The sequence below is a fragment of the Aotus nancymaae genome, unplaced genomic scaffold, assembly GCF_030222135.1.
Source record: "Aotus nancymaae isolate 86718 unplaced genomic scaffold, 86718_ANA_hifiasm-v0.15.2.pri h1tg000089l, whole genome shotgun sequence".
NCBI classification, from domain to species: Eukaryota; Metazoa; Chordata; class Mammalia; order Primates; family Aotidae; genus Aotus; species Aotus nancymaae.
Genome location: NW_026988504.1, coordinates 19,718,596 through 19,745,578, shown reverse-complemented (window position 1 = coordinate 19,745,578; position 26,983 = coordinate 19,718,596). Strand labels below are relative to the sequence as shown.

The 26,983-nt window shown below is 49.3% G+C and overlaps 1 protein-coding gene across 1 annotated transcript in view; it reads left to right on the top strand.

Annotated features, from left to right (window-relative positions):
- MRC2 (mannose receptor C type 2) overlaps window positions 1-26,983 on the top strand; it is a 58,048-nt gene that overhangs the window by 7,638 nt on the left and 23,427 nt on the right. Inside the window, exons 2-6 of the mRNA XM_064369151.1 lie at window positions 23,689-24,090; window positions 25,340-25,513; window positions 25,702-25,866; window positions 25,988-26,101; window positions 26,614-26,757. Coding sequence (XP_064225221.1) covers window positions 23,689-24,090; window positions 25,340-25,513; window positions 25,702-25,866; window positions 25,988-26,101; window positions 26,614-26,757 — 999 coding nt within the window. The remainder of the gene's footprint in view (window positions 1-23,688; window positions 24,091-25,339; window positions 25,514-25,701; window positions 25,867-25,987; window positions 26,102-26,613; window positions 26,758-26,983) is intronic.

Below are 26,983 nucleotides of genomic sequence, written 5' to 3'. Positions count from 1 at the left end.
CCCTTGTACAAGTCAAGCTGAGCTCCTTGCCTTACCCACAGCTCTCAGTGCTCCCAACCGGAACTCTGCTCAGGCTTTTTGTTTTTTTTTTTTGAGACGGAGTTTCACTCTTGTTGCCCAGGTTGGAGTGCAATGGCGTAATCTCGGCTTACTGCAACCTCTGCCTCCCAGGTTCAAGCGATTCTCCTGCCTCAGCCTCCCGAGTAGCTGGGATTACAGGCATGCGCCACCACACCTGGCTAATTTTGTATTTTTAGTAGAGATAGGGTTTCTCCATGTTTGTCAGGCTGGTCTTGGACTCCTGACCTCAGGTGATCCACCCATCTGAGCCTCCCAAAGTGCTGGGATTACAGGCGTGAGCCACGGTGCCCAGCCCTGCTCAGGCTTTTTTCCCTACCAGGAGCAGCAGCTTCCTAGAAGGCGGTCTCTGAGTACCATGGCCTTGATTGTCCTCAGCTGGAAGGAGGCTTTCTCTCCACAGCTGCTCTAGCGTTTTACTGCTGTGGCCCATCAGACACCTCCAGAGCACGGCCTTTGCGCTGCACAGGTTCTAGCACAGTGCCTTGGACACGGTGACATTTGTTTTTGTTTGTTTGTTTGAAACAGGGTCTTGCTCTATTGCCCAGGCTGGAGTGCAGTGGCACAGTCATGGCTCACGGGAGCCTCAACCTCCTGGGCTCAAGTGATTCTTCTGCTTTAGCTTCCCGAGAAGCTAGGATGACAGGTGGCACCACTCTATTTTTTGCTACTGTTTTTTTTTTTTGAGACAGAATCTCGCTTTGTTGCCCAGGCTGGAGTGCTGTGTCTCAGTCTTGGCTCACTGCAACTTCTGCCTCCCAGGTTGAAGCAATTCTACCTCAGCCTCCCAGGTTGAAGCAATTCTCCTACCTCAGCCTCCCAAGTAGCTGGGAATAGAGGCATGTGCCACCACGGCTGGCTATTTTTTTGTATTTTTCGTAGAGATGGGGTTTCACGACTTTGGCCAAGCTGGTCTCGAACTCCTGACCTCATGATCCTCCCGCCTTGGCCTTCCAGAGTGCTGGGATTACAGGCGTGAGCCACCGCGCCCGGCTTTGTTGCTACTATTTTTAGTGGTGGGGGCGTCTTTCTATGTTGTCCAGGCTGGTCTCAAACTCCTGGGCTCAAGGGCTTCTCCGCCTCAGCCTCCCAAGGTGTTAGGATTACAGGCGGGAGCAACTGTGAGCCTGGCATTTGGTATTATTTAGTAAAGATTTGCTGAAAAAGAAAAAAAGAAAGCAGACAAGTGTTCCAAAGAACTTTTTTTTTTTTAAATAGAAAGGTAATGAGAGTTATCCTTCTAGAATTTTACGTGATGTCAAGTCATGAAAAACATATGGTATTGAATTAAAATAGACAGAAAAAAGTCCAGTGTGCTAGGAAAAAATTCCTGAAGTGGATTTAAACTGCTATAAGAACATAACGTGAGACACACCAGAAAAAACTTAATTGGAAAAGAAATTTTTACTTTTAAATGTTATGAGGATGGCCGGGCGTGGTGGCTCACGCCTGTAATCCCAGCATTTTGGGAGGCTGAGGTGGGTGGATCACAAGGTCAGGAGTTCGAGACCAGCTGAACCAACAAGGTGAAATCCCATCTCTACTAAAAATACAAAAATTAGCCCGGTGTGGCGGCATGCACCTGTAATCCCAGTTGCTCAGGAGGCTGAAGCAGGAGAATCGCTTGAACCTGAGAGGCAGAGGTTGCAGTGAGCCGAGATAGCACCACTGCACTCCAGCCTGGGTGGGAGTGAAATCCTGTCTCGGAAAAAAAAAAAATTAGCTGGAGGTGGTGGCAGGCACCTCTAATCCCAGCTACTCCGGAGAGTGAGGCAGGAGAATCGCTTGAACCCTGGAGGCGGAGGTTGCAGTGAGCTGAGATCATGCCACTGCACTCCAGCCCAAGTGACAAAGTGAGACTCTCTCAAAAGCAAAACAAAACAAAAATAAATGTTATAAAGACCCCTGGATTCCAATTAGAAATTTTAATTTCAGTTTATAGTTTATACTTGGTCACACTGGAGGAAATTCAGATAGCAAGCTGTCACATGGAAAGTTCAAGGATCGGCTGGGCGTGGTGGCTCACGCCTGTAATCCAGACACTTTGGGAGGCTGAGGTGGGCGGATCGCCTGAGGTTAGGAGTTCAAGACCAGCCTGGCCAACATGATGAAACCTCATCTCTACTAAAAATACAAAAAAGTAGCTGGGCGTGATGGCACACGCCTGTAATCCTAGCTCCTCGGGGGGCTGAGACAGGAGAATCATTTGAACCTGGGAGGCAGAGTTGTGGTGAGGCGAAATGGTGCCACTGCACTCCAGCCTGGGCAACAAAGTGAGACTCCGTCTCAAATAAATACATAAATGAAAATTAAAAAATATAAAGTGCAAAGATCACTAGAAATGAAATGAATTAGCTTTCTTTACGTAATTGAACTAGCAAAAACAGAAAATCTAGTCTTGGCAGAGCTGTGAAAAAGCCAATGTATCTGACCGGGGCACTGTAAATTGGTTGTTTTTCAGGATTCAGTCTTTCAGACAACATGTAAGAAACTGGATATGTGAGACTTCCTATCCTTTGATGTCATAATTTTACTTTTGGTAATTTATGAAATACTAATGTCAAAGAGAAAAAAAAGTGTTCTTATAAGTGTTTTTAAGAGACTGGGGGCTGGGCGTGGTGGCTCACGCCTGTAATCCCAGCACTTTGGTCAGAATTTTGAGACCAGCCTGGCCAACATGGTGAAACCCCATCTCTACTAAAAATACAAAAAATTACCCTGATGTGGTGGCACATGCCTGTAGTCCCAGCTACTCGGGAGGCTGAGGCAGGAGAATCGCTTGAATCCAGGAGGCAGAAGTTGCAGTGAGCCGAGGTTGTGCCACTGCACTCCAGACTGGGTGACAGAGTGAGACTGCATCTCAAAAATAAATAAATACATAAATAAATAAAGGTTAGTTGTAACATATTTGACACCTAAATACTTCAGCATGTAACCACTAAAAACAAAGACATGATACTATGTAACCATAATCCCATAATCACACCCAAGAATAGATTGAATTTTTTTTCTCATATGCAGTTCATGTTAGGATTTCTCCATTTGTCCCAATAATGTCCTTTATAGCTGTTTTCAAATTCAGGATTCAATTAGGTGTCATTTCTCTTCAATCTCCTTTAATCTGGAGTAGTTGCTTGGCCTTTGTCTTTAACAGCATTTGCATTTGTGAGGATCCCAGGCAAGTAGTTTTGTAAAATGTCCCACAGTCTAAATTTGTCTGTTTACTCGTTCCTGGATAAATGTTAAACGTTTTTGGAAAGGGAACTCATGGGTAATGTTGTGTCCTTCCATTCTATCACACCAGTGTCACTTTGTTCCTTTATGCTAACTTTGACCATTTGTTTCAGCTGGTATCTACCAGATCTAGCCACTAAAAAGGCACCTTTTCCCTTTTTCTGAGACAGAGTCTCACTCAGTCACCCAGGCTGGAGTGCAGCAGCGTAATCTCAGCTCACTGCAACCTCCACCTCCCAGGTGGAAGCAATTATTCTGCCTCAACCTCCCAAGTAGCTGGAATTACAGCTTCCTGCCATCATACCCAGCTAATTTTTGTATATATATATTTTTAGACGGAGTCTCTCTCTGTCGCCCAGGCTGGAGTGCAGTGGTATGATCTCGGCTCTCTGCAACCTCTGCCCTCCTGAGTTCAAGCGATTCTCCTGCCTCAGCCTCCTGAGTAGCTGGGATTACAGGCACACGCCACCACGCCCGGTTAATTTTTGCATTTTTAGTAGAGATGGAGTTTCACCACGTTGGCCAGGCTGGTTGTGAACCCCTGAGCTAAAGTGATCCACCTGCCTCGGCCCGCCAAAGTGCTGAGATTACAGGCGTGAACCACTGCTCCTGGCGTCCCCTTTATATTTAGTAGATAACCTAAGGAATTGTAACTGTAGTTATAAAAAAAAAACAAAAAAAAAAAACAAAGTTGTTCATAGTAGCATTATTCATAATAGCAAAAAGCTAAAAACTAGTGCCAAACTGAAAACCACTCAAATGGCCATCAACAATAGAATGGATGAATGGTGGCAGCTTCACAAAGTTGAATATTAGACAGCAATGAGAATGAACAAGCTCCAGCTGCATGCCACAGCATGGATGAAGTTCACAAATAAACTGAGCCAGAGGCTGCTTCATACCATACGACCTAATGTATAGAAAACACCAAAATAACTGGTCGCAGTGGCTCACGCCTGTAATCCCAGCACTTTGGGAGGCCAGGGTGGGTGGATCACCTGAGGTCAGGAGTTCAACCAGCCTGGCCAACGTGGTGAAACCCCGTCTCTACTAAAAATACAAAAATTAGCCAGGCGTAGTGTCGGGCACCTGTAATCTCAGCTACTGAGGAAGCTAAGGCGGGAGAATCGCTTGAACCTGGGAGGTGGAGGTTGCAGTGAGCTGAGATCCTGCCATTGCACTCCAGCCTGGGTAACAAGAATGAAACTCAGTCTCAAAAAAAAGAAAAGAAAAGAAAAGAAAAGAAAAGAAAAGAAAACACCAAAATAAAAGGCATAACTCATCTGTGCTGTTTGCAGTCAGGAGAGTGGTTACCTTTAATGTGGGAGAAGGGTACTCAGCGACCAGGAGGGTTTCAAAAGAAATTTAAAAAGAACAGCAAATAGGGAAGAGATCTGTAACAAACACAGCAACTAGCTTATATAAAACCATGAGAAAAATGCAGGAACCTGCAATAGTTTTAAGGCAACTAAGATCAAAATAGATAAGACTATAAAAGATCTGAACAGAGTTCACCAAGAGGAAATGTCATTGTCTAATAAGCCGATGGAAAATGTTTAAAATCACTAGCAAAACAGTCTCACCTCTCACAACAGTGCCAGGAAAGACTGATATAATAATGTGTTCGACATAACATTATACTTAGGAAATTCTATTTATAAGTTAAAGTCATAGCTGTGAAATGAATTGAAATGTGACACTATATCATGGAATAATATGCAGCCATTAAAATGGGTTTTACAAATATTTTTAAGGGCACAGAAAAATCCTTTTGCTGAAATATTGAGTGAAACAAGATCCAAAAATGTTTGTGTGTGGATGTGTGCATGTATATTTATGTATATATACATGTATTACGTGTGTGTGTATATGAATAGAAATATTTTGGATGTATAGATAAAATTGGTAGAAAAATCACAACAAAATTAAAAGAGGTTATTTTACATACTATACTATATATTTCACAATGTATTATTTAACAGGGGTAATTGTAGATGAAATGCGTCTGTTTTAAAGATGTCTGGAGGCTGGGTGTGGTGGCTCCTGTCTGTAATCCCAGCACTTTCGGTGGCACAGGTAAGTGAATCACTTGAGGTCAGGAGTTCGAGACCAGCCTGGCCAACATGGTGAAACCCTCTCTCTACTAAAAATACAAAAATTATAGGCGGGCGCCTATAATCCCAGCTACTCAGGAGGCTGAGGCAGGAGAATTGCTTGAACCCAGAAGGCAGGAGTTGCAATGGGCTGAGATTCTGCCACGGCACTCCAGCCTGGGCAATAGAGTGAGACTCCATCTGGAAAAATAAAAAAACACGTCTGGAGGTTGGGTGCCGTGACTCACGCCTGTAATCCCAGCACTCTGAGAGGCCAGGAGTTGAAGACCACCTTGGGCAACATAGCAAGACTCCATCTCTACAAAAAAAAGTAAAAACCATGTTGGTATCTTGGGCCATGGAGTGTCAGCCACATCTTTTCCCTGTGATCAGTCACATCATCCCAGCAGCCCTCTCATCCTCTTCCTAGTACTGTCCTGTAATTGGTCCGAGGATGAGCATGTGACTCCTCACAGCCAGTCAGAGCCTCCCTGGGAGGGTAAGCTGGCCCTCTGGTGATGTTTTTCAGCATAGCTCGCAGATCCTTCTTTGGGACTTACGCGTGGGTCACCTTGGAGAAATTCTGCGGGAGACTCTCAAGGGGCACCGGCGGGAGCTGGTTCTGCGTCTGCAGGGAACCGCCTGGCGCTCTCTCCATTAATAGTCCCCAGCACGAGTTTTCTCCTCTTTATCTCTGTGACTTTGCAGCCGAGTGTTCGCAGAAGGGGCAAGGGTGGAGCGCTCAAACGCTGTCATACACTTTTGCTTTTCGAAAAACAACAGGACACAAAATTCTATAAACACGAAGTAACGGTACCTGGTACGAGGCCCGAATGGAAGTCAGAAAGGTGCCAGCAAGTTAGGGGATTGGCCTTTGGAAAGCTTCCTTCTTTTTAAAAACTATAATGTGTCAATATAACGTTGTTTGTGTAACGAATGAGAAATGGAGACCCCATTATCACTTACTGATAGTAAATTTACATAAAGCAAGTAAAGTAAATTTACATTTACATAAAGTAAGCCAAGGTCGGCATCAGATAATTCCATATAGCCCATATTTTATTTTTATTTTTTATTTTTCCATAAGAGAGTTCCTTTTTTATTTATTTATTTTTGTCTTTTTTTTTAAATTGCATTTTAGGTTTTGGGGTACATGTGAAGAACATGCAAGATTGTTGCATAGGTACACACGTGGCAGTGTGATTTGCTGCCTTCCTCCCCTTCACCTATATCTGGCATTTCTCCCCATGCTCTCTCTCCCCAACTCCCAACCCCCTGCTGTCCCTCCCCTATTTCCCCCCAACAGACCCCAGTGTGTAGTGCTCCCCTCCCTGTGTCCATGTGTTCTCATTGTTCAACACCCGCCTATGAGTGAGAACATGCGGTGTTTGATTTTCTGTTCTTGTGTCAGTTTGCTGAGAATGATGGTTTCCAGGTTCATCTTTGTCCCTACAAAGGACACGAACTCATCGTTTTTGATGGCTGCATAATATTCCATGGTGTGTATGTGCCACATTTTCCCTGTCCAGTCTATCATCGATGGGCATTTGGGTTGGTTCCAGGTTAGCCCATATTTTAAACCTTCACATTCTTCCATTTCACAGACAAGGAAATTGAGCCCGAGAGGCTGAGAGACAGGACACATGAGCAAGGAATGCAATCCAGGTCTGGTTCCTTTGCATGGCCCTCTATAAACATATAAATCCATCTCAAAAATATATATACACACACACACACACACATTTTTCATAAATACATATGTGTGTGTGTGTGTGTGTGTGTGTGTATGTATGTATATATATATATTTTGAGATGGAGTCTTGCTCTGTTGCCCAGGCTGGAGTGCAGTGGCACGATCTTGGCTCGTTGCAGCCTCAATCTTCTGGGCTCAAGCAATCCTCCCATCTCAGCCTTCTGAGTAAGCAGGACCATAGGTGTGCACCACCAACCACAGCTGATTTTTTTTTCCTGTATTTTATGTAGAGATGGGGTTTTACCATGTTGCCCAGACTGGTCTTGAACTGAGCTCAAACAATCCACTTGCCTCAGCCTCCCAAAATGCTGGGATTACAGACATGAGCCACTGCGCCCGGCTTTCCCTGTATAAAACTTTATAGATATGTTTTCATGTTGTTTCATAATGTTCTTTCATTCAGCAATATGTCAGTGTATTTCTGCCCAAACTTCTATTGGCTACATAGGATTCAGTTGTGTCAATGGACCGTAATTTATCCCCTGTTGGCCATTTACGTCATCTCTCTCATGTTTTTAAGAGACAGGGTCTCACTGTGTTGCCCAGGCTGGCCTTGAACTCCTGGGCTCAAGCAATCCTCCTGCTTCATCCTGAAAGTGCTGGGATTATAGGTGTGATGCCACCACGCCAGCCAGGTCATTTTTCATTGTCACGGCTAGTGTTGCCATGTGCATCGTAACTCACTGGACTTCTTGCTCAGACCTGAAGTCTGATGTGGAGTCCAGTCAGGGTGAAAAGATGGCTTGACCTGCGTCAACTTGATGCCTCCGAAGGCACCCACTTCTTGGTTGTCAGCAGTGTCTGCTCCTTGGCACCAGGACTGGCTGGCTGGTCTCCCCCATCTGGAGGCTCTCCCAGGAGCATCTTGTTTGGTTTACTCCTTCAGTCATCCTCTCCAAATGTGCTGAGTTTAGTGTGGGACTCTGCATATGTGAGTTCAAGCCCCTTCCCGCAAGGTTAAGTTTGAAATAAAGGGCAGATGCACACATGTATTCTCTCTTTTTAATTACCAGCCACATTAATTGTAGAAAATACAAAGAGAAGAAAATAAAAATTAACAGCTATCTCATAAGTCAGTCATAACCACTGTTAACACCTGGGTACGGTATGGTTGTTCTGAAAGTGTGGTATACCCCCGGATTGATTGGGACTCTTGTTTACAATCCAGATATTCCGTCCCTCCAAGATTCTAATTCAGCAGCCATGCCCTAGGGCCCACACACCGGCTTGTAAATAAGCTCCCCAGGTGATTTCAACACCCGAGTTTAAGAACAAGAATGCAAAAGAGTCTTTCTAGTCATTACTTGATTTAAAAGAAAATTAAAATGAAGTCATACTATGTATTCAGTTTGGCTTTTTTAAAAAATCAGCAATAGAGGATGAACTTCTGGCTGGGTGCAGTGGCTCACACCTGTAATCCTGGCACTTTGGGAGGCCGAGGCACTTCAGCTCAGGAGTTCAAGACCAGCCTGATCAACATGGAGAAACCCTGTCTCTACTAAAAATACAAAAATTAGCTGGGTGTGGTGGCGCGCGCCTGTAGTCCCATCTCCTCAGGAGGCTGAGGCAGGAGAATCGCTGGAACCCGGGAGACGGAGGTTGTGTGACTGCATGAGGGTCCCAGCGAGGGCCCAGGCCGACTCCTCCTGTCCCAGTGTCTGCCGAGCCAAAGGGTGCGGGCGCTGCCCCACTCCTCTCCACACTTTCCCTTCCAGCTGCGTTGTGAGTGACCTCATTTTCCCTTCACAGCTGCCCTTGCAGTTTATTTCTGCAGAACCGGAATGTGGCTGGAGGAGTGCACACCCGATCTGTCCCGGCCTTTCCAGAGAACCCTCCACTTTTTCCTGACACGCCCTTCTCTTCTCCTTGCATCTCCCTTCCAGGAGAGCTGAGAAGGGGTCCAGAAGTTCAAAGGCAGAAGCAAATGGTGGTTGCAAGGGACTGGGCACCCATGGGAATTGGGGCCAGGGGAGGACTTTGCATCTGGACCGTGGGTTTATTTTTCTTTTCATTCTTCTGAAGAGCAGCTTACACACTGGAGTCCTTGGCCTTATTTCCTCTTATCGTTTCTTCTTATCCAGATTGCAGTGTCTGCTAAGCCTGGTTCCCAGGCTTACTGCTGTGAAACACAAACAGATTCTTGAGCTTGCCTTCCAAATCTGGGCAGAGGCTCTTGCTTAAATATCAAAACTGCGCACTCCCCAGGTACAAAGGGACAGGAAGCCTTCTCTCCCTTTGTCCTCCCCGAAACCCACGAGACAGGTCTTATTCATGTCCTCCCCAAATTGAGGCTCATGAAAGTGAGGCAGCCAATCCCAGGGCCCAAGGGTTCAAGCAGAGATGTGAACCTGGGTAGGTCTGGATTCTAGAGCTGCCCTCCCAAACTCTCCATCATGGTGCCTCCTGGAGGTGGGGGCCAGGCCCGGCTGATCTGTCGTTGCAGAAGTTGGCAAGTGTTTAATCTTTGGCTAGAGTTTTAAAGGGAGATCTTGAAGGCTTCCAAGCAAGAACGATTCTAAATTCACTTGACTTTAAAGAGTGCCATTTGGGCACAGTGGCTCATGCCTGTAATCCCAGCACTTTGGGAGGCTGAGGCGGGTGGATCACCTGAGGTCAGGAGTTCAAGACCAACCTGGCTAACATGGAGAAACCCCATCTCTACTAAAAATACAAAAAATGTGCCAGGCATGGTGGCAGGCACCTGTAATCCCAGCTACTTGGGTGGCTGAGGCAGGAGAATCCCTTGAACCCGGGAGGCAGAGGTTGCAGTGAGCCAAGATCGCATCACTGCACTCCAGCCTCTTAAAAAAAAAAAAAGTGCCATGCTTTGCTTTTAGAACCAAACAAGTCATCCTTGAATGTTGCCACGTCAGGAGACCAGGGAATTGTCAATGGGTGGAGCAGCAGCTCATTAGGAAGTGTGCCTTGATTTCTCAGTCATATTGTGCTGTTTCAAATGTGTCTCATGTCGCCTATGCAGCATGTCAGTGTCATTTGACCACACTCATGTCTGCAGGGCAGCAGACCCCACCCCACTGATTCGAAGTTTGTTGTTGTTTTTGGAGACGGAGTCTCTCTGTCACTCAGGTTGGAGTGCAATGGCGTGATCTCAGCTCACTGCAACCTCCACCTCCCAGGTTCAAGCAATTCTCCTGTCTCAGCCTGCTAAGTAACTTGGATTACAGGTGCCCACCACTATGCCTGGCTAATTTTTTGTATTTTAGTGGAGACAGGGTTTCACCGTGTTGGCCGGGATGGACTCAATCTCCTGACCTTGTGATCCACCCACCTCAGCCTCCGACAGTGCTGGGATTACAGGCGTGAGCAGTTGCGCCCGGCTGTTTTGTTTTATTTTGAAATAGATGCAGCCCTCTTGTCATTCTTCTTTTTTTTTTTTTTTTGAGACAGAGTGTCACTCCGTTGCTGAGGTTTGAGTGGCACTATCTCAGCTCACTGCAACCTCTGCCTCCAGGATTCAAGTGATTCTCCTGCATCAGCCTCCTGAGTAGCTGGGACTGCAGGTACCCGACACCACACCCGGCTAAGTTTTATATTTTTAGTAGAGACAAGGTTTCACCATGTTGGCCAGGCTGGCCTCAAACTCCTGGCCTCAAGTGATCTGCCCGCCTCAGCCTCCCAAAGTGCTGGGAGCCACCATCCCTGGCCGTCATTCTTAATAGACACCAGGATACTGAAGAATGCTTTGCCACTCAGAAAAACAAGCATGATACTATATGGCCATTCAAATTCCACATCAGTGTGTGTGTGTGTGTGGTGGGGGCATAAAAGGGATGGGTGGAGACTATGGCAGGCTGGTCAGCTCACACCCCTCGCAGGTGGGCAGCTGTACCAGCTCTTGTGGCTAGTGCCCTGCAGGCATGCTGCCTCGACTAGAGATCCACATTTTTATGTATAGTCTCTCTGACATACCCTGAAGGCTAAACACAACTTGCCTGAAAGCTATCATTTAAAATACCGAGAATAACTAGAGTCCACTCTGGAATAAGCCTTCCTTCCCAGCTCTTCCCCTTATTAACTGTGTTATCAAGATGTTAATCTCTCAGTTATTTAATACCTCAGTTTCCTCATCTGTTGAGTGCAGATCAGAGTTTTACCTACATCGGAGGGTTGTTACAAGGATTAATGAAAAGCCTTTTGAAGCCCAGTGTCTGGTGCCCAGAAGCGCATGGTAAATGTTAAGGCCTGGCATTCTTTGTGTCTTTCACAAGCGCAGGGTGACCACAGGCCCCAGTTTGCCTGGGGCAGGCCTGGTTCACGCTTGTGGTCCTGGTGTAATGATCACTAACTTGCCATTTCATTCTCGGTTTTGACATAAATGATGTGGTTTGCCTAGAGAAGCAAATACTGGCACCGTGCTGTTTAGGACTCCAGTGGGTTTAGACCTAATAAAAAGGCCATGGTCCAATTCCGTGAACATTCCTGGGAAAGTCACTTGAGCTTTCTGTGTTCCGTTTCCCCATTCCTAAGGATTGTCAAGATGAATTCTAAGGTCCCTCTGTTCACAATCATTCTGTCATTTCACAAACATCTTTCACAAGACCAGACTCACGCCGGGCAAAGGTCCAGGGCATGGAGAGGCCAGGGATGGAGGCTGGGTCCTCAGAGGGTGCCTGGCCAGTGAGGACCTCCACACAGGTTGTTGGGACTCCCTGCCTTTTTTGTCAAGGGTCATTTGAAAAACCATTACCAAGAAATTGAATTGAATGTTAATTTCTTTTTTTTTTTTTTTGAGACAGGGTCTCACTGTCCTCCAGGCTGGAGTGCAGTGGTATGATCTGGGCTCACTGCCACCTCCTCCTCCTGGGTTCAAGCGATTCTCCTGCCTCAGTCTCCCCAGGCATGCCCCACCACCTCACCACCATGCCCGGGTAATTCTTGTTTTTTTATTAGAGATGGGGTTTCACCATATTAGCCAGGCTGGTCTCGAACTCCTGGCCTTAAATGATCCACCTGCCTCGGCCTCCCAAAATATAATCCTGTAATCCTAGGATTACAGGCCGCCTGACTGTTAATATTTTAAACCTGTTTCTCATGAACTAATCATTCTGGTTGAATACATTACTCATTTATTTTGTGTGTGTGGGTATCTTAAGTTTTTGGTTTTGGTTTTTTTGAATTCAGAAAACATAAGTTTTCTCCATGGAAAATTGTGAATTACAGAAAGGCCCAAAGCTTTTCTTCATTTCTGTTGACTCTCCAATGAACGGGAGGGGCGCCTGTAATATTTTAGCTTTAGGTTACTCCCCACCACACACACCTTGTAGACGCTTTGTCAAAACTACATTTTAAAAAAGTGCTTTCCCCAAATTCGTGTGAGTGTCTCCCAGTAAAGCCACTCGCTCTCACTGGTTCCTCCTCAACCAACCAGGCGTGGAGTCCTAACCTGTCCGTGGTTTTATGAAGGGACAGGCGCACCACTGCCCCACGGAGAGGTGAACAGGTGTGGCTCCGCAGAGGCCTTCCGGACCTGCGTTTATGGGGTGGTGGCCGCTGTCGCCGATGGGGTCCGAGCGATCGCGTGGCCTCGGTGAGGCTCTGCCTCCGACCTGCGCTCCAGGTCGCATATTCCCGAATTCTGCCCTCTGAGGCCTGGTCAGTGAGGCTGGATCGTGCTGGCCCAGAAAGTCACTTCCTCCCGCGCCCGGAGCCGGCGGTCGTTGTGAAAGTTACCCCCACGGGGAAGGAAGTGGCTCTTGGGCTGTTTATTTTGGCTTCGGGCTCGCAGACGGCGCCGGGGTAGCGGCCACGCAGACCGGGCATTTGTCTAGCTGGGCTGGGAGGCGGCGGAGAGGGGCGCACCACAGATTGAGGGGGGCGCACGGCGGTGGAGGGAGGGGCCCCCCGTGGAGAGGGGGAGCACGGGGGTGGAGGGCGGGCGCCTCTTGGAGGGGGGGCGCACGGTGGCAGGGGGAGGGGCATGCCGGCCGCAGATTGAGGGGGAAGGAGGGGTGCCCCGTGGAGTTGGGGGCGCACGATGGCGGGGTCAGGGGCGCACCTCAGGGAGCAGAGGCAGCTAAGACTCGGAACTCCAAGGGTAGGTGGGACTGGGAGCCGCAGAGCCTGGGCCCCAGGTCGGAGGAGAAGGGGGTCAAGGTGTGCCCGCCCCCGGGATGCGCCGGCTCTGGGGACCCAGACCTGGTGACCCCGGTGAGGAAGAGCCAGTGGGAGGAAAGGGCCGGGCAATGCCCGGAGCAGAGGTTGGAGGCGAGAGCGATCCCTGTTTTTTGTCGCTTGGCAGTTCCTCCGGCAAGAGGGGCCTGGTAGAGGACTCGCCGAAAATATTGTGATGCTTTGGTCTCAGAAGACAAAAGCCAGCAGGGGATGAGATCAAATACCTTGACATTGAGAAGGGGAAGGCCAGCGCGGGTGAGGATTTGCCTTCTCAGAGAACCCCAGGGGCTAGCTTCCACCCAGCCCACATTACCGCCCACCCCCACCCCCGGGGCGGTGTCTGGGGACCAGCAAAACCGCGAGAAAGGTGACAGTCGCCTTCCTGAATGTCCATGGACCCCCCCTCCCCACCACCCCCTACATTTAGTAGGTGAAGGGACAGTCCCACCCTTCCACCCATTCCCTGCCAGAGTGTGATTTAGTGTCTTCCTAGAACACAGATATCACAGTCTGTGACACAGAGATTTGAAGGGGGGAGCAAAGCACCTCTGGAAATGACTGGTGTGGGAAGCCAGCACTGATCTACAGAGGTGGCCTGTGACAGCAGCAGCGCACCCACTGGGGCTGTGTGTGTAGGTTTCAGGCACACGCCCTTTAAGCAGTGGAGGAAAGCGGTTAGGCTTGGCAGGGACCAGCTGGGACCGAGGGACTGTTGGAGAGGAGGGGGAGGGCATGAAAAGGGGAAGGTGGCCGGTAGAGGGAAACTCACCAGAGCTCAGGATGTTGGATGGGGATATGGCACAGTTGGGCAGGGTATTGGGCTTCAATGTCATATCACCCCCCTCCATGGAAGGGAAGCCCCCCTCCTCCAGCCCAGGATCTAATGTTCGTGCACCTACGTGGAGACAGTCTCTAGCCAAGAGTAGTTCAGGGTGGGGTGCTGGGTCCCCAGGGTTGGCCCCTTAGCAGGGTGGGGCTGGCAGCTTCTGCTGACTCGGACATTTCCAGGCTGGGCCTCGAGGTTAAGCAGCTCATTGAAAACAGCTGCTCCTCTTGGCTGGCAGCCCTTTCAGGCGGCCTCTGGCTCTCTCTGGGATGACCCCTCACCTCTGCGTGGCCTGGGGAGGGGCAGAGGTGGGGGAGAGGTTCAGAGGCTTGAGGTTACCCTGCCATGCCCTCAGGAATGGAATTGAGTCCCCTCCAGGGCTGGCCAGCTGGCCCCAGCACCCAGCTTTCCAGGAGCTAAGCCAGGTGGTCGCTGGGCCCTGCGTTTCTGCCTGCAGCCTCTGCTCCTGCGGTGCCGCAGCTTGCACCGCCTTCCTTGTCCTTGTCTTGTCTCTGCTTGCGCCTTTCAGGATTTTATGCGACATGCCTCTCATTCAACACATACTTGTTGAGAGTCTGCTGCATGCCAGGCACCATGCTAGAATTAACTTCTCATCTGCTTCCTTCATCCGTGATGTCTCGTGGAGAGCTGCCGTCTTATCTGAGGTCAGACCTCTGGCTGCCTCTGCGGATGGATTGAGTCTGGGGAAACTGCAAAAACAGCTGAGGCTTTTGCTCCAGAGACACAAATTGTTGTCAAGCCTTTGCACTCTGCCTCGGGACTTCACCAAAGCATTGTGTGCCTTGAAGCAGACAGGATGGGAAATGAGACCTCAGTGACCATCAACAGGGAGGAAGGAGACAGGTTACTCAGTGTAGGGCAAATTGCTTTAAAACCCAGTTGCCCCTGAGCATGGGTATACGTTTCCCAGGTAATGACCCGCATGTCTGAGAAGCAAGAAGTGTGGACTACATCAGAAATATTCCCATCAAACTAGACACGGTGGCTCATACCTATAATCCCTACACTTCGGAAGGCTAAGGTAGGAGGATCAGGAGATTGGGGCCAGGAGTTCAAGACCAGCCTGAGAAACAAAGCAAGACCCCGTCTCTACAAAAAGTAAAAGAAAAATTAGCTGAGAATGGCGGTACATGCCTCTAGTCCCAGCTACTCTTGGGCCTTAGGCGGGAGGATCACTTGAGCCCAGGAGTTCAAGGCTGCAATGAACTATGATCATGCCACTGCACTTGACAACAGAGTGAAACTCCCTTAAACAAAACAAACAAACGAAAAAAGAAGTCCAGGCAGGGTGGCTCACGCCTGTAATCCCAGCATTTTGGGAGGGCGAGGTGGGCAGATCACAAGGTTAGGAGAGACCAGCCTGGCCAACATGGTGAAACCCTGTCTCTACTAAAAATACAAAAAATTAGCCAGGCGTGGTGACGCACGCCTGTAATCCCAGCTACTCTGGAGGCTGAGGCAGGAGAATCACTTGAACCCAGGAGGCAAAGGTGATGGTGAGCGGAGATCATGCTGTGGTACTCCAGCCTGGGCAACAGAGGAAGACTCCACTTGAAAAAAAAAGAAAAAAGAAAAGACATATTTCTATCACACTTCATTTATCTGGAAAGTTCATTTCTTTCTCATCTTCACCCCCAACTGTGCAGGCTTGAACTTTTCCATGGATTGGTTCATCAGTTCAGTCTCTCCAGCTTCGTTGTAGATGCATGAGGGCAGAGGCCCTGTCGTCTGATTCCTAGGCTGGAATGCAGTGGTGTGATCATATCTCACTACTGCCTCAAACTCCTAGGCTCAGTCAATCCTCCCGCCTCAGCCTGCTGAGTAGCCTGGACCACAGGCACATATCACCACACCTGGCTGATTTTAAATTTTTTTCTAGAGATCAGATCTCACCATGTTGCTCAGGCTTGTCTTGAATTCCTGGGCTCAAACAATCCTCCCACCGTAGCCTTTCAAAGTGCAGGAATTAGAGGTGTGAACCACTGCACCCAGCATCTGGTTCATTTTTAATTTCCCTTTCAGTGCTTCATAAATGATTATCATCTGTATGGGATGAGAAAGCCCCTGGGGAGCAGCCAGAGGGTGATTAGGAGAATGGGCTGAGGGTCCAGCCTCCAGGCACCTCCTCTGAGATGGCCTCAGTGCTGCAGCTGACCCAAGAGGCTGGTCTGACAGGTCAGAGGTCCTAGAGCAGTAGTCTCCCAGGGAATCAGGAGAATGGGAGAGAAACCCAATGCAAACAAGCTCATTTAAAAAGGGAATGCAGGAGGCCAGCTGGCTGCAGATGACCCTGAGTGACTCACAGAATGGAGAAAAGAGCCTCAGGGACAGGGACAGGGACTGGACATCCAGTATCTCTAGGAATCGCTTCCTCTCTTCCATCTCCACTCTGCTTCTCTTTATATATTATCCCCTCATCGTTGGAAGCATGGCCATTGCTAGCCCAGCCTAGCAATCTTAACACAGAGAGAAAGCTTTATGTGTTCCAGGGAAGTTCTCTGATTAGCCTTATTGGAGTTATGTTCCCCATCACTGTGGCTAAGGGGATAGACACTGTCATCAGCTCAACAGCGAGCCTTGTGCCCACCCCACATCCACATAACTAGAGGTACACAATACAAGGAGAACAAGAAGAAGGGGATGGGAAGTTTCCTGGGCAGATAAAGGCAGCTTAGGGAGGTCACAGATTTTTATTGTTGCCATGTCTTCATTATAGAGCCCAGTGCCCTGCCAGACCATATGGTGATAAGGGCTGGGATCATGTCTATATTGTTCACAATATCTTCAGTGCCTAATGCTCTGCTGGCATCTATGAAATTCTCAATACATCGTTGTTGGATGGATGAATGAATGAATCACACCCAGCCAGTGCTCAGTGTACATCTCCCTGCCTAGCTTCATTCATTTCTTCATTCACTCAATAAGAACATATTGAGCCACAGCTTGATGCATAGCACTGTGCTAGGCATGGGATGATTGCCTACAAAATGCAGGAAGTGGTCTTTGTCCTTTGGGGAGGAGAATCCCAAGATCCTTGTGAGGGGCCTTGCGCCTTCTGTGGGGGGCAATTTTTTTGCCCCTACTGACACCTGATGCTCCCATGCAAATGGATGAGGCTGGGGGGTGGGTGAGGCTGGAGGGGCCCTCTCTGGATGAGGGGGCATCAGGCCTCTGCACTCTGAGCTCCCTCTGCCCGCTTTGTATGTGCTTGATGAAGCACGGGTACAAAGAACACAGAGCCAGCTCTCAGCATGCCTTTTCTCTTTCCCCAGCAGTTCCAGCCCAGCCTGAACTTGCACTCCCCCTCCACGAGGCTTGGAGAAAGAGCCTCCTTTCAGTGAGGGTCCAGGCCCACTGGCCACTTTGGGTAGAAAATGCTCTCCCAAGAGCCCCTGACCCTGGCTTGGCAAAGTCTCCCGGATCCACCTACAGGAATCCCACTCGTGCTCTCCTTTGCTTTGCAGAGCTCCTGCATGCCTCTCCTCTCTTTCTGATTCCTCAGTCTTTTCTCATTTGCTGCCAAATAAGAATATGCAAGAGGTTGCCTTTGTCCTCTTTTGCTGCCAAATGAGAAAATGTGACCTGCGTTCTTTGCTGAGCGCCTCCTCCGCATCTGCAGTCCTCAGATCTCTGCCCAGTGGAGTCCTCTCAGCCCCTGGGAGGCACAGAGATCCCTGCAACGCCCCCAGACACCTGGGATTTAAATGGCTTGTTTGCTCTTATACCCGGCAGTTCTCCTCTAACTGGATTACAAATCCTGCAGGGGAGGGGCGGTGCTGCGGGTTTCCTCATGGTCCTGGCATTGCCTGGAACATGCTGTGCACCTAGCAGAAGGTTGGGTGGATTTGAACCCAGAGCCTAGGATGTCAGAGGGAGGAGGGGGGCCTCGGAGCTGGGCTCATGTGACAAAGGAGGAAACTGAGGCCCTGAAAGTTACTTCCATTGGACATTCTAATACCGTCCCCTTTCAGGGCTCAGTTTCCTCTGTCAAATGAGGGGAGGTTGGCCTGACCCTGGGTGTGGCCCCTGCGGACTTATCTGGACCTCTTCAGACCCTTCATTCACAGTTTGCCACAACGGCTGCAACCCACCTGGCACTGATTTAGCACACTTGTGGATTCTCTGGCTGGGGAGGAGAGGAAGATAATGTCCCCTTGGGCTGTTGTGGGCTCTCAGGAAGTTTTGGGCCTCCTTTTCCAGTCTTATCTCTGAGAAGCATCTCAAAACAGGCAAGAAGTTTTTTTCTTTTCTGGCCCCAAGCCCCTTTGGCCACCTCCTGCCCAGGGCCATTTTCTGTTACTACTGCCTGGAGTAGAGTTTCTGAGAACTGGATTCCTACTCCTTAAAGGGAGCTTGGGCAGGCACGGATCAAGTCCTGGGGCTGGTTTCTGGTGTGTGCCTGAAAGGTGACCTAGTCTGTTTGGGCTGTTAAAACACAATACCATAAACAGATGTCTTGTAAACAACAGAAATGTACTTCTCACGGCTTTGGAGGCTTAGAAGTCTAAGATCAAGATCCCTGTAGATTCAGGTCTGTTGAGGGCTACTTCCTTGTGGACAGCTGTCTTCTCACTGTTACTCTCACATGGTGGAATAGGCGAAGGTCTCTTTGGGGCATCTTTTATTTGGACACTCATCCTATTCATGAAGGCTTTTCCCTAATAATGACCTAAGTACCTCCCAAAGACTTCACATGCTAATGCCAACATCTTGGGGGGTTAAGATTTCAACACAGGCCTGCTCTGGTGGCTCATACCTGTAATCCCAGCACTTTGGGAGGCGGAGGTGGACAGATCACCTGAGGTCAGGAGTTTGAGACCAGCCTGGCAAACATGGTGAAACTGCATCTCTACTAAAAATACAAAAATTAGTGGGGCGTGGTGGTGCAGGCCTCTAGTCCCAGCTACTCTGGAGGCTGAGGCAGGAGAATCACTTGAACCTGGGAGGTGAAGTTTGCAACGATGAGCTGAGATCACGCCACTGTACTCCAGCCTGGGCAGCAGAGCAAGACTGTCTCAAAAAAAAAAAAAAAAAAGATTTCAACATGAATTTTTGGAGGTTGACACAAACGTTCAGTTCATGGCAGGAGGGAAGGAGCAGGTTAAAGGCATGGGACCCAGAGATGAGCTGTGGCAGTTGTTCCAGTCAGAGTTTTCAGTTGCTACCTGGTGCTGAGGAAACAGTTTAAAATTCAAGTTCCACCAAGTTTCAGGGGCTTAGTAATCAACTAAGGTTTTCTTTCAAAACCCCAGAAGGGCCTCACCTTATGATTAAATCCAAGGTTAAGAGCCACATCTGAAGACTAAAGGCAAAACCCAAACAACCCCACCCTAGCAAAGCTTAAAACCAAACCTCCACAGGAGCAAGGTAATCCACTGGTAATTTAACTGCCTGCCACAACAAAACCCAGCATTCTTTATAGGAAGATTTTTTAAGAATCCAGATTCCCTTTAAGATATCATCCCTGATGTTCAGTATACAACAAAAAAGTCCAGACTCCTTATGACATTATCCACAATGTCCAGCATATAATAAAAATTAGCAGACAGTAGGCAGCAGGAGAAGATGGCCCATAATCAAAAGAAAAAACAGTCAATAGGTGCAGACTCACAGACAACCCAGATGTTGAAAAAAATCAGACAATAAATGCCGTGAAGAGCATTAGAATCAAGAGATATGATAGACAGTAACTGTGGTCACTTTAAGATTGGGAGGCCAGGAAGGCCTCTCTAAAGAGGTTACCTTTTTTTGTTGTTTGAAATGTGAAATGCCAGGTAGAGGAAATAATGCATAGGCCCAGAGGCAGGCAAGAGCAGGGCTTGTTCAAGGAAGAACAAGGAGGTCAAAGGGACTTGAGCAAGGTGGAATAACAAGGTTGAGATCAGACTGTTAGGACCAGATTATGTTAAATTTTGGCTCATAGTAAGATGTTGAATTTAATTTGAAGGATAATGAATCATCTTTGAAGGAATTCAAGCAGGAGGAAGATTTACCTGTCTTCTGTTTTTTTTCACCCTTTTTACTATGAGTGAGGCTGTCATTTCAAATATTTAAGAGGCAATTGCATTTTCTTTTTTTGCTTTCTATGCATATCTCTTCTCCATTTCCTACTGCATTTTGATACTTTCCTCAAATTTCATGTATCGATTTTTTTGGTAGAAGCTCTTCTTTCTTTTCTTTATTCTTTTTTTTCTTAAGACTAGTAAAATCAGAAGGGAGGAAAGAGTAGAACAAAGAGTTTGGTCTGTAACTATGAACAACCAATTGGGATAACTCACCACCTTTGGACCAGCCAGAAGCTCTTTTTATATTGGAGACTTAACTGTTTGCCTCTAATAAGGTACATACATTTTTGTCATTTATTTGAATTTTGACCTTGCTGATGGCATTATATGTCACCATGAAATAAATCTATTTTTTTGAAAAAAGTTCTTATGCCATTGAATTCATCACTGTTTTTCTTTTCTTTTCTTTCTTTCTTTCTTTTTTTTTTGAGACAGAGTTTTACTCTTGTTGCCCAGGCTGGAGTGCAATGGTGCAATCTCAGTTTACCGAAATTTCCGCCTCCTGTGTTCAAGTGATTCTCCTGCCTCAGCCTCCCGAGTAGCTGGGATTACAGTCATGTGCCACTACACTGGGCCAATTTTGTATTTTTAGTAGAAATGGGGTTTCTGCATGTTGGTCAGGCTGGTCTTGAACTCCCAGCCTCAGGTGATGCACCTGCCTCAGCCTCCCAAAGTGCTGAGATTACAGGTGTGAGCTGCTGTACCCAGCCTACATCACTGTTTTCTATGACCTTCAACACTCCAATAATATTTTTAAATTTTTTCTAGGACTGATTTTTGTCTTTAAAAGATTGTTCTATTTTCTTAAATGAAAGTTGCCAGGATGTAATTTATGTTAACAAAAAAAAAAGATTATTTTCTCAAAACACAAAAAGCAAAAAAAAAAAAAAGAAGAAAAATAAATAAATAAAAGATTATTCTAGGCCAGGTGCTAGATTACAGTGGCTCACGCCTGTAATCCCAGCACTTTGGGAGGCTGAGGCGCGTGGATCGCCTGAGCTCAGGAGTTTGAGACCAGCCTGGCCAACATGGTGAAACACCATGTCTCTACTAAAAATACAAAAAAATTAGCTGGGTGTGGTGATGTGTGCCTGTAGTCTCACCTACTTGGGAGGCTGAGACAGGAGAATTGCTTGAACCCAGGAGGCAGAGGTCACAGTGAGCCCAGATCACACCACTGCAATCCAGCCTGGGTGACAGAACGGGTCTTTGTCTCAAAAAAAAAAAAAAAAAAAAAAAAAATTCCTGACTGCCTTTGGAGAATGGACTATAGTAGGATGGTGAGATCAGCATGGAGGAAGAGAGAGAACTCAGGATTTGGACCCAGGAGACTAGGTAGAAGCTAGGGCCACATTTCAGCTCCATCCCTTAACAGCCTTGTGACTCTTGTCATCAAATGGCTTCACCATCCTCAGCCAATTTCTTTAGCTATAACACAGAATAATAATAAAGTTGACCATTTATAGTCTTCTTACTCTGCCAAACTGCTTTACATGTATTATCTCATTTCATCTTTGCCAGAATCTTAAGATGAGGAAATGTGCATAGAGAGGTGAAGCACTTTGCTCAAGTTCCCATATTCAGTGGCAGAGCTAGAATTGAAACACTAGCTGCCAGGTGCGGTGGCTCATGCCTGTAATCCCAGCACTTTGGGAGGCCGAGGCAGGCGGATCACCTGAGGTCAGGAGTTCGAGACCAGCCTGACCACGTGGTGAAACCCTGTCTCTACTAAAAATACAAAAAATTAGCCAGGTGTGGTGGCAGGTGCTTGTAATTCCAGATACTTGGGAGGCTGAGGCAGGAGAATTGCTTGAACCCAGAAGGTGGAGGTTGCGGTGAACTGAGATTACACCATTGCACTCCAGTCTGGGCAACAAGAGCAAGACTCGGTCTCAAAGATAAAGAAACACTAGCAATTGGATTCACGCTTTCAAGATGTGAAAAGTATCCTGGGGAGCTAGTGGCCAGTGGATGCAAAATTCTCTGGAGATTGGATGTATTCCGTATGTGTATTGTGTACGTAAGTGGCAGCCAGGGAACAAGGGGAAGGTGATAAAATGTGGATGTCACCAACGTGGGTTTGCTTACTGGCTGTGTGACACTGGGAGCAAGTCACTTCATGTCTCTAAGACTCAGTCTGTCTTTTTGTACCTTCCTTTCCTCCCTCCTTCCCTCCTTCCTTTCATTCATCCCTTCCTCCCTCCTTCCTCCCCACTTTCTTCCTTCTCTTTCTCTTTCCTCCTTCCTTCCCTCCCTTGCTCCTTCCTTTCTTTTTTTTCACTGAAACATAACTTGCATATAGAATTTACCCATTTAAAACATATATTTAGGGCTGGGCACGGTGGCTCATGCCTGTCTGTAATCCAAGCACTTTGGGAGACTGCGGTGGGCAGATCACAAGGTCAGGAGTTCAAGACCAGCCTGGCCAAGATCCTGTCTCTACTGAAAATGCGAAAATTAGCTTGGCCTGATGGTGGGCGCCTGTAATCCCAGCTACTCAGGAGGCTGAGGCAGAGAATCGCTTGAACCCGGGAGGTGGAGGTTGTAGTGAGCTGAGATCGTGCCACTGCACTCCATCCTGGATGACAGAGTGAGACTCCATCTAAAATAAAAAAAGTATATTTAATTGGGATTTAGTTTATTCACAGAGATGTGCAACTCTCATGACAGTCTAATTTTAGAACATTTTCATCATCCCCTCAAAAGCAGCACTGTGCCCTTTAGCAGCCACCCCGCATCCTCATGACCCACAGGCAAGCACTAACTGCTTTCTGTCTCTGTGCATTGAAGCCGCACTTCTTACTCGGTAAAGTGGGTGTGCTGTCGGGGGGTGCAGGTTGGATTTCCCCGGTGTCTTCTGTAGAGGGTGCCTGCTCATCGAGGAGATGGGTGGAAAGGGGAAAGGTTGAGAAAGCCAAAGAGCTACATTGCTCCCTAAAAATTAAGGCATGAAATAGTTCAAGGGTGGGGTGAGTGGTTTGGGAAGATTCTAGAAGGAGGAAAGGATGGAACCAGTGTGAGGGGCAGGGGGAAGGGTGAGACAAAATGCCTCCAGACCAAAGAACTTTGGCAGGAAAACCACGCCATGTAATAGAGATTGAGATCGAGGTTGCAATGTGGTGTGTGGTATAAACGCCTTCACTGCTCCTCATAAAATCTTCAGAAAAGTATACAGTCCACGACATGCCAGATGGAGCTGGGTTTGCTTTGGAGGGTGGTACAGAGGGCTGAGTCCTCTCTCCAGGTGAGCAGGGGCTAGAACAGAGGTGGCCCTACAGGCCTCTGCCTCAACTGGGCACAGGGGCATAGCAGTGCCCCTCCGTTTCTACCTCAGAGTGTTGGTAGTGAGGACTGAGTGATTTAATGTGTGAGTGAAGGCTCACCACCCTGCGCCGGGCACATGGTCGGTGCCTGTAAGCTACACCGATCACCAAGGGCCAGTCAGGAGAGCCCCTGTGACACCTCGTGTCCTGCCTTCCCTTCCAGAACCCAACGTCTTCCTCGTCTTCAGCCATGGAATGCAGGGCTGCCTGGAGGCCCAGGGTGGGCAGGTCAGAGTCACCCCAGCTTGCAATACCAGTCACCCTGCCCAGCGCTGGAAGTGGGTCTCCCGAAACCGGCTCTTCAACCTGGGTACCATGCAGTGCCTGGGCACAGGCTGGCCAGGCACCAACACTACGGCCTCCTTGGGCATGTACGAGTGTGACCGGGAAGCACTGAATCTTCGCTGGCATTGTCGTACCCTGGGTGACCAGCTGTCCTTACTCCTGGGGGGCCGCATCAGCAACGTATCCAAGCCTGGCACCCTTGAGCGTGGGGACCAGACCCGCAGCAGCCAGTGGCGCATCTATGGCAGCGAGGAGGATCTGTGTGCTCTGCCCTACCATGGTGAGGGGCTGCTTGCAGGCGGGAGGGTGGGGTCCCTGGTGTCCAGGGGACTGGAGCCATGAAGGACAGATTCCCGGTGACAAGGCCTATGGCCCCTGTGAACCCTTGGCAGTCACATCTTTAATTATAATAGGAAGTATTTTTTAATAATTAAGAAATGTAGAGGGCTGGGCACAGTGGCTCACGCCTGTAATCCCACCACTTTGGGAGGCTGAGGTGGGCGGATTACGAGGTCAAGAGATCGAGACCATCCTGGTCAACATGGTGAAACCCCATCTCTACTAAAAAAATACAAAAAATTAGCTGGGCATGGTGGCGCGTGCCTGTAATCCCAGCTACTCAGGAGGCTGAGGCAGGAGAATTGCCAGAACCCAGGAGATGGAGGTTGCAGTGAGCCGAGATCACGCCATTGCACTCCAGCCTGGGTAACAAGAGTGAAACTCCGTCTCAAAAAAAAAAAAAAAAAAAAAAAAAAAAATTAGCCAGGCGGAGTGGTGCATGCCCTTAGTCCCAGCTACTCGGAAGGCTGAGGCAGGAGAACCACTTGAACCTGGGAGGCAGAGGTTGCAGTGAGCTGAGATCGTGCCATTGCACTGCAGCCTGGGTGACAGAGCAAGACTCCATCTCAAAAAGAAAAAAAAAAAATCAAAAGCATTTAATTTACTTTTGTAAAAGTTGCAAAATACAAATAATATAAAATTAAATGAAAATTCCCTTCCCCCGGGCCCACTCCAGGTGAAACCCTATTTTAGCCCCCCATGGTGTCTTAATCCCCATCTTACATGTGGTGAACGGGGGCCAGAGTCACCCAGTAGGGGACTGGGCTCTTGTGTTGGGCAGCCCCATCCTGGGGGGGCCTTTCCTGGGAGACCCCCTGAGTTCCAAGATACAACTTTGTGGGGACACAGAACCCATGGGCTGGGTAGCTGAGCAGATTCCATCGGGCTCAGCTGTCCGTGGATGACGTGGAGGCCCCCTCGCCCAGCTGGAGTTTGGACGGGCATTAAGGGTACTGGGGGAGCCCCTTCCCAGCCCTGAGGTGTGCCTCGAGACCTCTCCCTGGCTCCTGGGCTGACCCGACAGCAGAAGGAGCTGTCAAGCCACTGTGGGGTGCCATCGCCTCTCCCACCTTCTGACCCCTGTGCACACCCAGCTCCCTGGGTTTTAGGGGATTTCTCCGGAGGGTGGAGGGGTGGGGCAGCCTCTGGTGTCCAGGTGCCGAGGGCCTGGCTTCTCTCCCCCACTGCAGAGGTCTACACCATCCAGGGCAACTCCCACGGAAAGCCGTGCACCATCCCCTTCAAATATGACAACCAGTGGTTCCACGGCTGCACCAGCACGGGCCGCGAGGACGGGCACCTGTGGTGTGCCACCACCCAGGACTACGGCAAAGACGAGCGCTGGGGCTTCTGCCCTATCAAGAGTGAGAGTGGGTGGAGCTGGGGGATGGCGGGGAGAGGGGGTTCCTGGAGGGAGGCTGGTGCTGAGGGGCCCAGAGTCCAGCGTGAGACACTGCCCCCTCCCCTGCCAAGAGCAGCCTGTTGAGGGGAGGGTCTGCACTCCCGAGGAACCCCTGAGGGAGCCTGAAGGAGAGGGCTGTCGTGGTGGCAGGTAACGACTGCGAGACCTTCTGGGACAAGGACCAGCTGACCGATAGCTGCTACCAGTTTAACTTCCAGTCCACGCTGTCGTGGAGGGAGGCCTGGGCCAGCTGCGAGCAGCAGGGCGCGGATCTGCTGAGCATCACGGAGATCCACGAGCAGACCTACATCAACGGTGAGCCGGCCTGACGCCTGCGCGCGCCACGGGAGGGCCCCGCCCTTTCCGCTTGGGGGTTGGGAACAGGGTGATACTGGGGCTGGAGGCCCCTTGCTCAGCGTCCCCTTCTGGCTGTCAGGCCTCCTCACTGGGTACAGCTCCACCCTGTGGATCGGCCTGAATGACTTGGACACCAGCGGAGGCTGGCAGTGGTCGGACAACTCACCCCTCAAGTACCTCAACTGGGAGAGTGGTGAGGACTGAGGTTGGCGGCGCAGGGCAGCCTAGGGGCCCCACGGGCTCTTGGCCTCCCACGGACTCCTCTCCTCGTGTCCTCCTGCAGAGGAGCAGTGTGGGTGGGGGAAGCACAGACCTCCACCCCTCTCGGACTGCCCCCTCAGCCTATATGCAGGGCGGCGCTGCCCCACGCCGCAGGTCTTGGTGTGTGGACTGGGTGCCAGCCTCACTCACCTCTTCAGCCATCCCTGTGTGCTGCGGGCACCAGCGCACCCAGCAGCCTGGCTGGGGAGGCCGGGGTGGGGCTGGTACTGGTTGCTAGGTTGAGGGTTCAGGGCAATGTGCGCCCAGGTTAGAAAGCGGGTAGGACCCCGTGGTCTGGGGTGGAGCCGGAGCTGAGAACCGGGCTTCCCGAACCGGTTCAGGCTTCCGAGGGGGCAGAGGGAGGCAGGAGGTTCTGAGCAGGGCCCCGGGAGCCACGGCGTGAGCTTCTCTCTCCGGGGGTGCTGGCGCCCTGCGCCCCCACAGACCAGCCAGACAACCCCAGTGAGGAGAACTGTGGAGTGATCCGCACGGAGTCCTCGGGCGGGTGGCAGAACCGCGACTGCAGCATCGCGCTGCCCTACGTGTGCAAGAAGAAGCCCAACGCCACAGCCGAGCCCGCCCCTCCAGGTGAGCCAGGGACTGTGCCGTAGGGTGGAGAGGGGCCCCTCAGGGCCATGGCCATAGCCACAGCCGTGGCAGGCCCAGCCTCTCCTCTGGTTACTGCCACAGAACAAGGGGACTCTTATCCTCTGACTCTTATTTCATTGTTCAGTTAAAGTCGGAGCAAATTGGAATATGCCATTCTTTTATTTGGGGAGCACGTGTTGAGATCTGTGTTAAATGCTGGCAATAT